We start from the raw sequence: 14,632 nt of genomic DNA, 5'->3' as shown, positions 1-14,632 counted from the left end.
AAGCTCATTTATTCTCCATTCCCTCCTCAAACAGTGATTTCCCCTCTGGCCATTTAGTCAGAATTTGTACTCGATTGCCCTGTGAAATAGGTGCAGTTAGAGAAATAAACAAAGGATATACTTTTAATCATCCAGGATGTTTTCTGTGTTTTGGGAAAATAAACTTCGTTGTCATTACTTACATGCTTACACTTATTCACAATAAAAGGGTTTCTAAGGCCCAGAAAATATCCAAAAATTATTGGAAGGGAGCCATCTTCAGTCATCAGACTATCATAGGCAATGCATAAACCACATCCTTGGAAGCTACAAACACCCTAACCTGGTGGTTTGTTTCTGCTGTCTTAGCAACAGCAAGTATGAACAGCAGGATACAACGTGATTCAGGATATGCACTCATTATTTCTCATGGTGACCTTGTAACAAACACTTTGTGACATAACCTTTCACCTCTTTCAAAACCTGATTGTTCTGATAAAATAAAACCAAGTAGTCAAGAGAAAATACGATACAGGTATAGATATGCACTTCACAGAACAATTTATTTCCATTATTTGTAGTCTTCATCATCATATCAGTGTTTCTGTAGCATTTAAAAATAGAAATGTAAACATGTTTCCTTCCCAGCCCATAGGATAAATAGCTTGAGTCATCTATATGGTGTGTGTGTTTGGCCAAAGGAGTGGTGCCTTTGTGTAAAAACAAATTGCTGAGAATGAGAAGATGAAAATACTGAGCAGGCAGCTAGTTGCCTGTGATCATTCAGGGTTTATTTTGCAGCTCATGTTCCACTCAGGTGCAACACATACCTGCCCTTGATGCAACAGCAGCAACTTCTGTACCTTCACAGCAAATCCTTACCAATATTTGCTCCATAAAACAGCAGAACTCAGTACCAGCTGAAAAAGTTTGTTTCTTCCTGTGTGAAGAAAGTGAGAGACATCTGGCAGATTTACCTGTAGTTGAGGAAATATTTTAATCAGAACTATTTCTGCTCATAAGCATTTGTAATTTTTATTTTTTAAAATATTGTGGCACCTTTAGAAATAATTTGGACTTTAGTATGAGCTAAAGCCAGGTCTTTGGTGTGTAAAGACTGTCATGGAAAAAAAGAAGAGGGATGGAGGAGATGTGGGGCAGAGCTCCTCACCAACAGAGCACAAGGAGAAGGCACACCATGCAATGTGGAAGGAAAAGGTGATAAACAGTTCATGGTAGATCACCATCCTAGTGATGGGAAATGTGAACCTGAAGCAGTGGAAGGGGGGGTTGCCCCAGGAGGATCAAAAGACAGCAGGGGGTATTATGATCAAACTGACTGCCTGGAAAAGTGTCTTGACAGAGACAGGTTTGTCTTGCAGATTAGTGTGAACTGAAAAGGAGAAACAGCATGAGGGGCAACACGGTGTCAGTTTTGAAACTTACTCGTGGAAGGGGAAGGAGGAATCTTAGGAGGGATTATGAAGCTGAGACAGACTTTTTTTTTTTTTTTTTTTTAGGTATGTGATCATGATATTCAGCATTATTTCAGCTGAGTGAAATACCACCTACCTGTAAGAAGCTAGCAGTGTAGCAATGAACTTGAGTGCACTTACAGGGACATCTATGATAATTATTCAAGCAATGGCACAGCTAGTCAGAAATATTTAATATTTTTTCTTTTTTTTTGTAAAATATGGGAGCAGGCTTCCAGGCCTCTACACTTTAGAAATAAAGAAAATGCAGAAAACTATTTTAAAACCCCCAAACAAAACACAACAACAAACAAACCACCTAATAACTCTCTATAGAACTTAATCACGATTTGTAAATATTATACGTACGGAATCAAAATAGTTGAAGTTTTCCAGTATTAAAAAAACCCTAAATTTCAAAACTACAGTAGTTTACTTTATTTAATGGGTTTAGATAACACAACAAGCTGTTTAACTTAGATGGAATTCAGCTAGAAGAGGACACTTAATAAAAATTAAAGCTTCATTGTTACTGCCAGCTACCCACCCATAAGCATTCATTCATCTGAAACCCAGCATTCCGTAGAGGGAAAGCAGGTGCAAGCCACTTGTGCAATCCAGCAAAGAAAGCAAGATTCACAGAATGACAATGCACTGTTTTCCACTTTGAATTGCATCACGTATTTCTGTATCTAAATCACACTAAAATGAAATTTGGTAACAAGATCTACCAGCAATACTTATGCTCCTCATTATGAGCCATCATGTATGCTAAATAAACCAGCAATGCTACTATAACCAGGATATTGATGAAGCTGGATACCAAAATGTGGGGATTAACATCTGAAATAATGAGCCGTGACAGATCTAGGGTTAAATACTTTACCATTAGATCCTGCTGAAAGCCAAATCTTGTTGCTTAGCAACAGCTGCATGGGATGCTGCCGTCACTCAGTGGATGCTTCTCTGGGGAGTTAACTCTATGCTCACAGAAAATGGGTTATGATTGGGTCAAGGTGACATCATGCATCACAGTCATATTAATTTTTTAAGGTAGTATGCACCACAATCACACTTGAGTTAATAACCAGATTTTGGTAGCCACTTGGAGATTTAAGGAGACATCTTTTCTTTTGAAATGGCTCAGCTGTGGGTATACCTTACTGGCCCTATGGGAGGTATTGCAGAGACTATGTGAAGCATTCAGACATTTCAGCCAGCACACCATAGCCCAAATCAACACATGGATTTCTGATCAGATTACTGAGCCAAAAGAAAAGCCTTTAATTTGGGTGGTCCAACTGTGTATTCAGAGCATAGAAAACTCTAGCAGCTGTTCAGACTAAACACACAAAAATTATGAGAGAATAAAACATACCCCTAACTGAAAATAACTGAAAATCTAGTTTGTTAATTTTAGCATTTTAAAGATCTGAGAACCCACAGGATCTTAGTAAGAAACCAAGACACAAAGTTATTTAAATAATAATAATAATAAAAAAAGCCTGTGAGGCACAAAATCTATTTTTGAAAGCGATGCTGTGTAAAGGTTGATACAGGCACTTACACACATCTTTCTAAACTTTTTCCTGCCAACTGCAAAGCACATCAGTGCTTCTGGGATAGTGCTTCAGTCTGGTAAGGACCAACCTGCCTATCTAGACAAGAAAATATCCAAATGTTTAACTGCTGCCAATGTCTTTGGAATGGATACATTAGCTAGGTATTGAGTCCAAGCTAGTATGCTGCCCATTTAAGGCTTGGAAAGTCAAGATACCATGGAAATGGAGATTATGGCAAGCAGTATATGAGCAACACTCAGATAGACATACCTGGTGTGAGGAAACTGGATGTCCTTCTCTGAAGACTGAAAGAACCCAGGCAAGTACTTGGTTGAGGGTAGCCACTCCGATGACTCAAATGAAATATGATGGCAGAGGCAGTATGTCCTTCTGAGGCATGAGGCAAAGACACCTTTGACCTGTCTCCACTTTTTTTTTAAAAAAAGAAACATTCAGTAAAATGAATGGAACAGCAACATGCATTGATGAAGTCTCATGGCTTACAAATCTTGCCCTTCTTCTTCCTTTATTTGGAGAGGCTATGCCAAAAGAGTTCTTGGTGAGCAGGAGAGCTACTATAAGAAATTATGAAGAGTCAGGATCAGGACAAATGTCACGAAATCAAGTTTCAGGTCACAAAATTTTTCTGCCAACTGGGGCCTCACTGGCAGAAGTAAAAAGAGAACCAAGAGATGGACATATTAGTTGATAATAAGGTTTGTTGACTGTATGCAACTCTGATAAAGGCCATGACAAGCCTAGGACACACCAAGCAAGAATGGTGTTGCAAAACCCAGGTAAGGCCAGGTTCCAAAAAGCACCAGCACTCTACAAGAGCATCTGCAGCTCTTGTCATTCACATGCCAGCAGGCTGAATTGAATCTGGAATTGATGTAGAGAGAAGTGATTAAGAGGAATGAAGATCATATCTTCCAAATGGAAACCAATTAGTCTTGGCTTGTTTAGTAAGTCAAGAACCTAAGGAGGGAAATTATTGCTTTTGTACTGTTGCAATAGGAAAACACTCTGATGTTTAACAAAGAGCTGTTTAAACTAAGAGTGGCAGAAGGTAGTTAATAATCTTACATGAAGTGTAAGTAGTTTTTCGTTGTAAGAGCAGGAAGGTTTCCACAGAGCCTTCTGGAAAAAAAGGGATAACAAGAAACACAGCTGAAGTTTCAAAAATTGAGCAGAGGCAATAGTGCTTTGCTGTCTTAGGTGCAGGAATGAGTCTCACAGGTAGGAACAGGGAAGAAAGTTTCTGTGTCCAAACACCTTGGGAAAGTTCATAGCAATGTTGCTGGACTAACACTGCTATGTGATTACCTGAAAGCATGCCAGATAGTGTATTTTCTCAGACTACTAGAACTAGGAACATTTACAGGCATGTAGACACTCAAGATCTTGTGAAGGTATATCCATATTCTGTGTCTAATTTAGACAGCCAGTTTTGCAAAATAAATCTACCTATTACGTATTTCCTCAACAAATGCCCTTAAAATACAGCTGGTGTAAGTGGTAATTGCTTCAGTTAATGCTTTATTTTCAGAGTTGTGGCTCCATACATAGGGTAATTTCCAGCAAAGTAGTAACAGAGGAAAACACCCCTGGGAAATTTAACAATTAACTTGAAGGTGTCTTAGCACAATATATTAACAATTAGAAAGATATTAACATATGATACATAGCTGTGATTTTGTTCAAACTAATGAGAGCAGTTGTTCTCTTATCCATATACTAAGGTGAATGCTAAATCAAAGGGGTTTTATAGTGCATTCTGTAATTTCTGATTTCAGTATTATTCGATATAGTGATGAAGTCTTTATTGACATATATCATATTGCTTTAAGTATTGCAAAAGAAGCTGTATTCCCATTATCCTTCAGAGGAAACTTATCTCAGTCATACTATTAGGTTAAAAAAAAAATGGAAGAAATGGAACAATGTCTGCTTCAAAGAGAGATAAGCATCATGTCGTATCTTGTTTCCCTCCTCTGGTTCTGTCTCTCAGGCACTGGCAGGGCTTATGTATGTGCATGCACTCAAGGGGAAAGCTGGCCTGAGGCAAGCTGGAAAGTGAAAGCTGAGGCAAGTGGAAAGTGGGGTGGGGAGTATTTAATTCCCCCTAAACTAAGAGGGGGCTGTTCCCACCTATGTGTTTTAGTTCTATCCAGCAACACATTTTTAAAATCACCTGTCTTGTATTATGCTGTTAATCCCTGAGTATCATACAAGCAATTTAGCCATAGTGATACAAATATAGAGCTGTAAACAAGCACATCAGGAAAAGATTCAAGGTATTTCTGTTTAAACAAATGCTTTAGACAAGACAAAAGACTTGCAGTAGTATTTCACCAGTTCCCAAGATGTCAAAACATACCTCAACTTCCAAATTAAAGTGGTGACATCATGGCCTTGATAAGATACTCTTCAAATATTACAGGCCAGCTATGGGTGAACCTGACTGTAAGCAAATCTTGGTGGGAATTGGCTGTTCTCTTATTGTACAGATGACATGCACATGGATGCAACAGTCTTAACCAAGCTGAAAGCTACCATGAATTACATATTTGGCTTTTTACACTAGCCCAGTCTCATGGAAGAGATTTAAATGGCATGGGAGGGGACTTGGAGCACTGTCTGACACCAAGTCTGTAAATAAAAAAAGAGAACACAGTGCTTTCTGTTTGCAATGCTGTTTATTTTAGAAAAGCCCCTTTGATCATCTGAATGAAAAATGTGGGCAGAAAAATCACAAATGTTATAAAACAAAGTTTATTCTGCAATATTTTGTCATAATGAATTGCATCTCTTTGGTAAAAATAAACTTTATAAACATTTTTAATTAACAGATTAGCATACAAAAAACTAAATTTCTGTAAATCGTCTTTAAAAGGGGTAGAGGATTAAACTGGAGGAAAAAGGGTTAGAGCTGGTCACCTACTGGCAAAATTATTCTAAACAAACCCAAGGACGTTGCTTATGCTACATTAGAAACGAGCTAACAGGAACAGTTTAAAAACAACTCTGTGTTTCATTTGATCAGAAAGCATTCTTACAATTAACTTTTAAATAAATAATAGTTAAAAATGAATTGGTAATTATAAAATGTTTTATATCACTATATGGCAGTAACATAATACTTTCAATTATGCACTTTTTAGTTTGAAGAAATGTACATTTATAAAACAGACTTGGTAATGGCACTGGCAGTTAGGTGTGAAGAATGTGCTTTAAAATATAATGGCAGGTGCAACATTTAAAATATTTTACCTTTTCTTTCAATAAATATTTTGACTACACCATTATTAACATGTATCAGTGTAAACTGCTTTAACCAAAGCTTGTACTTTTCAGGTTGATGAAAAGTTGCAAACCATACAACTTCCGTTTGACAGCTGATTTTAAAACATTTGATGTGACTTCTGCAGAAGCAGTAGTGTAGTATCAGAATCTGAAAGGCCAGTATAGGTTTGTACAGTGTTCACATCTGATGTGATCAAGCAGCCTCCCTTGCACACAAGTCTCATACACTTCTTCACTGTACTTAAGAGAATTGAATGTGGTTCATTAATACTTTTCTTGCTAATATATATCTGAGTCAACCATTGGCATGAACATTTTACATATATCACTAAAAAAAAAAACCAACAAACCCAAAACCAATCAATCAAAATAACTTTTAATTATACTCCATTTATACTATATACACCACGGTCTCTAGCTGAGGTGGCAAGCCAACCCAAACTGAATGCTAGGTATGGACATGGAAGAAAGGGCAGCTCTTCTCCCACTGCCAAGAGGGATGCTCTTCAACTGAGCTGTCAGCCTTTGCCTGCCAAAACGTGCAGGCACAGGTGGGGGACAATGTGGTGGAGTATGGCAGGGGCACAGATAGGCTGCCTTCTTCTGGAGGGATGAGATGGAAGATGGCAAAGCATGGAGACTGTGGCCTCTCTTCCACAATTCCAGTTCTCCCAGGCTAAAAGCTGTAAGGATAGATGCAACTTTCACCACCAACTTTTTATTACTATGGTTTTATTGCTTGTTGCATGTGGTAATTAAATGCACTGTTAGCATCCCATTCTCATCCCTTCAGATATGCTGAAGTCATGATGACCAACTTCAGGATTAACAGCACAACAGCCACACTTCTAGTAAGTATTAACATTCTCAAATTTTATCTGAGGCAAAAAGAAAAAAAAATTTAGAACCAAACCAAGGAGCAGACTGGGATCACAGTTTCCAGAGTCCTTGGACCTTGATCTGGCTTTCACTGTAAGCTACAGAAAAGCTGCAACCACCTCCAGCAGGAGCCAGGCAGCACCCCTCTTCAACAGTGGGTACTGAGCAAAATCCCAGACTGCTAACAAGATATTTCTGTGGAGCTGTATCCTTGGTTTTGCACTGACACAAACTCTGCCCTTTGCAGTTTTCCATCAAGGTACAAGAGCAACCCATGAGCCAAAAGGAGTTCCACTAAGCCTTCACATCTCCACATCCCAAAATCCTAAGAACCACTGCACTAGTACTTAGTTTTCCTTTAAATAGCAAGTTTCACCCCTGCTATCCATCAGTAACACATCCAATATCAGATCTAATTGTCTAATGCACCACTTGTGATATCCAGAAGACATACACATCTGCACACACTGCCCTGTCATGGCTGAAAGCCAACAGGTGCTCACACAAAGCAGGAGTGCAGCAAAGTATTTATCTTCCCTTTCTAAAATAAACTAAATCATTCTTAAAACTGAAGTACTTGGGAAAAAAAACCCAAGCAAACCAGGACTTATTTTTTATAATGTTTGTGCTTTAAAAAAATAATATTGGCTTTAAATCCCAAAGCAGAAACTCAAATAATTAAGTCTTGAGTCAACAGCCATTGAGTAAGGAGGAGCACCACCACTGTTCAAGAGGGAATGGAACAGGCCCTCAGAGCAACACATCTTCAGCAGGATGGCTGTGTTCATATTTAATGTAGACAGTTTATGGCAGTATTCATGAAGAGACTAACAAGAAGAAAAAAAAACCAAAAAACAAAAAAATCAGAACAACACACTGGCCTAGGAAAGGCTCCAAATAGCCAGAAAAATACCCTGTTAGGGAAAGGTTAAACTTTTGGCTGATCCAGAACTGTTTTCAAGGACCAAAACAGTGGACACTGGTTTCCTAGGTGGCTCTGCTTTTAAATTTCAACCAGCTTGCCCAACACCTGCTGAAAGCAATAGTTTTACACATTAGGGAGAACATTTATGGCACATATGCTATCTTTTGGAAAGAGGAGAGACAGCTTTTGATAGCTGTATACGGTTCTGCAACATGCTTAAGGCATACTTATGCTTACAGTACTGTTAAAGCCCACTCCAACAGAAATGCTTACCCATTTGTGAACAGAAAACTTTTAAAAAAGCAGGATCATCTACAAGATGTAAGCATTCATCACTGATTTTAAAAGAATAATAAAAAAGGAAAAACAGGAAAAAAAGCTTAGCATAACACAAAAACATTTTTGGCCAAAAGATGTCTGGAAACTATAAGAGATTCTTTTTACTATTAAGAATGAATTGTGAAGGAGTATATTCCCATAACAGAGAGGTCCTCCTGAGCTACAATGTTCCATCTAAAACTGAAGGCTTGCCTTGCTCAAGAGATGCCCTGGATGCAGCAGGAGGCTGACAGCACTCACACAGTGCAAGGCACAGTGATCTGGGAAACAAAAGGTATGGACAGCCCACGGGCCAAAACAAGCAAGCATTGAGGGAAAAGGGGTAAAACCCCCTGCAAAGCAATTCAGGGTTCACAAATCAAAAAGGAAGCTATTCTATTTTCTGTAAGATTAGGGGGCAAGATGTTTGCTTTTCAGCAGCCCTTTACCACCAAGGCCACCTGAAGCCTCCACCTTGTCCATATGGCCACCACCACCAACTCTTGGGCTCTTTTCACCCGCTGAATTGGTGTCAGGGAGCAGAAGTGTTGCAGGACTGCACAGCTATTCTGCATCAACAGTGGTGGGAACACAAGGACAACATCAAGCTTGGCAAGTGACAGCTTTCACTGTTGGCTGCATCCAAGGTGCGTGTGTGCACGTGTTGCATCTGCATGAAAAGGACACCCTCTTCCCTTTCAAAAAAAAGGACAATTTGTCTTAAGATGAAAAAAAAACACCCACCCATGACTGTTGTCCTCTAGGAATCTGACCGGCAGACTTGGGGAAAGCAGGGGGAAAAAAAAGAAAACTGTGAGTGGTACCCACTTCTGCTACCCCTTGCCCCCTGTTTTCTGGGAGTACTTTACATCTTGCTGAAAGCAGCTCCTAGAGTGCTACAAGTTTCAGCCACTTTGGCAGATAGACCACTGTGTTTGATAGGCAGCTACTTGGAACTACTTCAAAAGCATTTCCATGGGACCTGCCTCAGAAGAGCAAAGAGAGGGAGGAGGCAACCAAGGCCAAGGTTTTTTTTTCCCCCCTTTCTTTCTTTTTTCTCCTCCTTTTTAATTCCTTTACATGGCCCTCAGACTGTGCAAAATTCAATTCTGCAGATGGGGCCAGCAGAAATGTAAATATGAACCACAATGTACATCTGAAAGAGCGTATCTCTGGGAAAAAATGAATCAACTATTAAAAAGGAAAGAAAAAAAAAAGTGATAATTAAGAAGTATGCTTTCGGGTTTTCACAAGTCATGCAACTCTTCTAGTTTGAGAAGATTAAATATTTTTTTATCTTTAGGCAGTGATTTAAAAATAAATGGCTAAATTGTAGGTAGCGCCAAAAATAAAAAAGCAATGAGTCCTCTTATGGCTTTGATCTCCCTTGTGAAGGGTAAGAGTAGAAGAGTATTGCCACAATTAAAAAAAATATATGTATATATTCAACACTGAGAAACATACTATTTTTTTCTTTGCTTGTGACAGTGGGTCTTTGCAGTACTTATTAAGGAACTCAAGCACGTTTGGATTCCAGCAAGGTGGAGCAGAGACCCTGCTGCTTCTTTCAACTCCTCATCAATTTCTTGACACAACTCCTTGAACACTTTGTCGCTAGGCTGACTTTCCTCAGAGGTATCTACACAAGGTTGTGATGCATAGCCACTGTCTCCAAGAGGATCATCTTCATAGTCAACGTCTGTATCCACTTCGCTGTGGAAGCCTTCGCTGCCATCGCTGCCATCGTGGCTGGTCTTGGAGATAAATTCATACACCTCGTCAAGGGAGGACAAGGAAGACATGCTGGACCTTGATGCACAGCGCTGGGAACCCATGCTGCTGGCACTGTAGTTGTGATCCTCCTTCGGATCAATACTGGTGGCCACAGAATCTTTTTCTTGTAGACTGATGGAACTGGGAGGATTGAAGGCGCTGCCGTAACTCCTCTTCTTAGATGTCGTCTTCAGAGGTTGAGGTTTCTCACCTGTTTAAAACAAAATCCTTCAGTAAGAAAATATTCCAGTCAGATCACCTACAAAATGAGCACACTACAGCTGGCTGACTGCAAAGTAAGCTGAATATTAGCATTTAAGAGTCAGAATATCCTGTGGACAAAATCAGCTGGGGAAAAAGAAAAGAAGGTGGTTCTGTAAAACTCTGTGATGCTAGCAGAAAGAATTATTGAGTCAGAATTGCTTCTTGACTTCATTTACTATTTGGAAACTAGACCATACTTGTTTCCTGAAACTTTATATTAAAAAAAACATTTAGCTACTGAGCAGAGAAGAAAAACAAAAGTAAAACGGCTTATGCTTACAGTCCAACATTCCTTGTTGAATGGAAGTATTTAACAGCATCATTGCAGTAGCAGCATCAATATCAGATTCTGTGAAAGAGGAGATTCAAAACATTAGATTTCAGGCAAGCCTGACAAAATGAGGTCCTTAGATCATATAAAAAAATATATCTGCATATATTTGCCTACAATGAAGAAGGGGGGAGGGAAGTGTACGAATTTAAACAGAGCCTGACTCTTACACAGTGCTGTATGGTTACAGAATTGTCTCACATCATAACTGTGATATTCAAAAGCTGAATTCTCACATTACACTTCCCAAAGCTGAAGCCAAGAATCAGCAACATTAGACATTTGTATAACAATGCTGTTCCTTTACTTATCAACAAGTGACTTTTGCTTGTATGGGTTGAGAAAGATTACACATATGGCACGTCAAAGTATCTCAGCAGCTTCTTACCCTGGTGATGTGAAAAAGGAAGCCTGAGGAACTAATGCACTCATTAATGCAGCAGTAATTCAGCACACCTCTATCCTCCAGCAGTGTTTTTCACACACTAACAGCAAATCAAATGGAAAAAAATCAAGAAGACCAGGGGGAAGGGCACTGAACTTCTTTATCTAGAAAGCATGGGGAGCTAAATAATAAATAGTCACCTTAAAGGTTTAGGTGAGCTGAGCTGCTTTTAGCTACAGTCACAAGTGCTGATGTTAAATGCCATCCTTTGCTGCATGGAATAGATTGATTACATCTCAAAAGGGCACCATGAGGACATTTTGGCAAAGAGTGACAATTCTAACCAAGATCATGAGAAAAGGAAAGGAAACAAGCACCTCTTTCCCACTCATTTCAGGACACACTCATGCACTCTTAGAAAAGAGGATGTCCAAGGTCACTCTCTGCTCACTTCATCTCTGGATGATGGAAAGACAAGCTATATATTTCTCTACTTATACAGGAGAGAAATATTTAAGACTATGTATACATATACAGTGGACTAACCAGGCAAAAGGGGAGCAAAGAGATGGCAAGCGCTCTCCAAAACCTTAGTGTGTTAGCACGAAACACCACATTCAAGGTGTATGTACACACATATGTACATGGAAGACAACACATGGAAGATTCCAGCAGCAACTAGTATCCTAGTTCATAGCTGGAAAATAAAAGCACCTTCTCACCCCAAAGCCTGCTGCACTAGCAAAATCAGAGATCTGGATGTCTGCTGAAATCTCAGTTTGTTGGTGGCCTTCTATTCCCCTTTTCATAGACCTCTAACAACAATTCTCTACAACAAATTAACACATGCTCACGTTTTCTTAGAACCAGTCCTTTAAAAATTTAGCACAACTCACTTTTCAGCCTTAAAAAAAAAAATTACTATTCTTGACAAGGACAAACCTTTGGTGGACTAAGCTTAATTACTGAGGTACAAGACCTGTGCACAACAGGCTTCTTCTACAGAAATGCTCCAATATCCCAGCATGCTGCCTAGCTCCCTCCTGGTACCAAGACCAACCAAAATGTTTTAAAATGAAGAAAATTTTTTAGAAAGTACATATGGAAAAATAAAGCAACCCATCTTGTATCCAACAGCTGTCACTGCTTCCTTTTGCATTTGACTGCCAATGAAAAACAGACTTCCAAAACAGATGTCCATCTTAAACTGTTTTTTTCTAGTTTTGTTGGGGTTTTTTGTTTGGTTGTTTTTTTGTTGGTTGGTTGTTTTTTTTAAATCTGAATCTGGCTGGCTGGTTTTTGTGGTTTTTTTCATGGAAAACAAAAGCAGAAATCTCTAGGATAAAATTCAGGCCAAGTCTTTATTATTACTCTCATGCTCATTCAAACATGCAAGAACAGGTATATCCCAGTGGGCTGAGGAAGGGGACACGAGAAGAAGACAGCAACACTGCACTTCAGCAGCGATTCCCTGAAAAGAAAACAACAAATAAACCCCAAACCTTTCTCAGCAGCAATACCACTCTGGGTTTGTCCTTGTCAACATCCCCTCTCAGCTTGCACACTGCTGCTGGTGATTATCTGACCCCTCAAGCAGGTTTCCAAGTGCTGAACAGCTGCCCTAACAGCAGTGCCAGCCACTGCAGGGACACCCAGGAGGGATGGGCAGTTTCTGAAACATCATCTACAGACAACTACATTTAACTTGCTAGATGGGGAAATGTGTCAGGATACCAAGTTCCTGCCATGGCTTCACTCATTCACAGTAATATTTTAATGACTTGGTCCAATCCAATCCAATCCCCAACTTTTGATGACTAGGGTTACAATAGCATCTATATAGTAGAGAAGCTTCGGGTTGTTGGTAGGACTTGGGGTTTTTCTGTGCCTGCTTCATTACTTGCACAGCAAACACTGAGGGATACAAATTTGGTTGAGGAGCAGCACTGCAGCCTACAGTATCAAGACCTGTATTCAGAGTGCATATATTAAACTCATCCTGCTCCTCTCTCCCAGAGTTAAAATATACATTTTTGCAATTTTTAAGGTGATACCCCAAGCTAAATAGACATAATGAGGCTACTCTTAACCCAGGATAACTGGGTTAATATCCCATACTTAGGACTGCCCAACTGCATTGACAACAATAGCTTGAGCCAAAATTTTTGGCAAATAAGTGAAGAGTACCACACTGCCCTGAATTTTCCGAATTCCCCTGCAAATTCTGTCATGCTGTCCCAGCCACCTGTATCAAACAACCAACTTTAAGGCATTTCTATAGCCACATTCCACAAGTTTTACACATTTACACTTTCCTGTCCTCTGTTCTGAGTTCTTGGTAATGAATAAAACTAGTGCAGAGTTTCAGATTGGCTTTCTGTTAATTCTTTAAGTATTAAAGAACTATTTATTCTTTAAGTAGGTCAAATTTGAGAGTGATGTGTCTGCTAAATACCTTGCTGCCAGAGCAAGATGACTCCTTTTACACCTTGATTCATCTATGGATTTAAATTTAATACACAAGTGACTAACATAATGAGCATTTGTCCTACTGCATCAAGGTTTCTATGTTATCTAGAGGACTCTCCAGAGCAGGTCTGTACACATCACTTGGGCTTCAGTGCATGGATGTGACTAAAACCAGGGAGCAGAGCAAAAGAAACTTAAGTATTTACCTTTGAGAGATCGGCCATGGGTCTGCTGAAGAACTGAAGTCAGGTAGTGAGGTGATGCTGATCTACTGGAAAAGATATTGAAAAGGTCAAAACCAAGCCCTGATTAGCCAAATTACTTGTACAAAGTACAGTAGACACCCCACCATGATCATAGAAAGGTAAGAACAAAGTTAACTCAATCACTACAGTTTGGTGTGCAATTTCTACTGCCCTCAGTAAATGGCTTGACACATCAGCTGATGGTTTACGTAGCAATTATCAGCATTTGGAAAACATTCCCAAACACACACACTCTAAGCACAAGTCTTGTTAGACTAGGCAAAAATCTTGCTGGCAAGAGATAATAATTTCTACAGATCATATGTACTTTAGACTGGATTTGGACAAAGATACGTGTTTTTCAGTAATCAAAACCTACATGTAAACAAAACATTAGCTTATGTAGTAATGCTTAAGAGCTCAGGAGCAAAAGAATAGGCAAGGACCAGTTGCAGAGCACATCTGCTCTTCCAAATGGTGGTGAGAGATCAACAATAAACCCAAACAAAAACCAAAAAACAAACAAAACCCCCCCAAACCACCACCACCAACAAAAAAGCAGTGTCCTGCAAAAAAGCAGGGAAGAACTGAGCCCAAGCCAAGATATCTGATTGTTTTAAAGTAGTTACCTGAAGATGGGCTATTCAAGTTAAAAGCTTCACATTATTTTCTACTACACACCCAGCCCTAATTAGTTCATGATAAAGTTACCAGCAAAAAG

The 14,632-nt window shown here is 39.3% G+C and overlaps 1 protein-coding gene across 3 annotated transcripts in view; it reads right to left on the bottom strand.

The window, feature by feature from the left end:
- Positions 1 to 5,696: 5,696 nt before the first annotated feature.
- Positions 5,697 to 14,632, bottom strand: part of FOXN2 (forkhead box N2) — a 33,096-nt gene continuing 24,160 nt past the window's right edge. For 2 of the 3 annotated variants that reach the window (XM_008501149.2, XM_030448218.1), the window contains exons 4-6: positions 13,873 to 13,937; positions 10,762 to 10,830; positions 5,697 to 10,428 (exon numbers count right to left, since the gene is read on the bottom strand). In XM_008501149.2, the coding sequence (XP_008499371.1) occupies positions 9,908 to 10,428; positions 10,762 to 10,830; positions 13,873 to 13,937 (655 nt within the window). In that variant the 3' untranslated portion in view covers positions 5,697 to 9,907. The remainder of the gene's footprint in view (positions 10,429 to 10,761; positions 10,831 to 13,872; positions 13,938 to 14,632) is intronic. The other variant, XM_030448219.1, reaches the window with a different exon arrangement.

Source organism: Calypte anna, chromosome 3 (genome assembly GCF_003957555.1).
Source record: "Calypte anna isolate BGI_N300 chromosome 3, bCalAnn1_v1.p, whole genome shotgun sequence".
In the NCBI taxonomy this organism is placed as follows: Eukaryota; Metazoa; Chordata; class Aves; order Apodiformes; family Trochilidae; genus Calypte; species Calypte anna.
The sequence above is the reverse complement of the archived record's forward strand: the minus strand, read 5'-3'. Positions and strand labels throughout refer to the sequence as shown.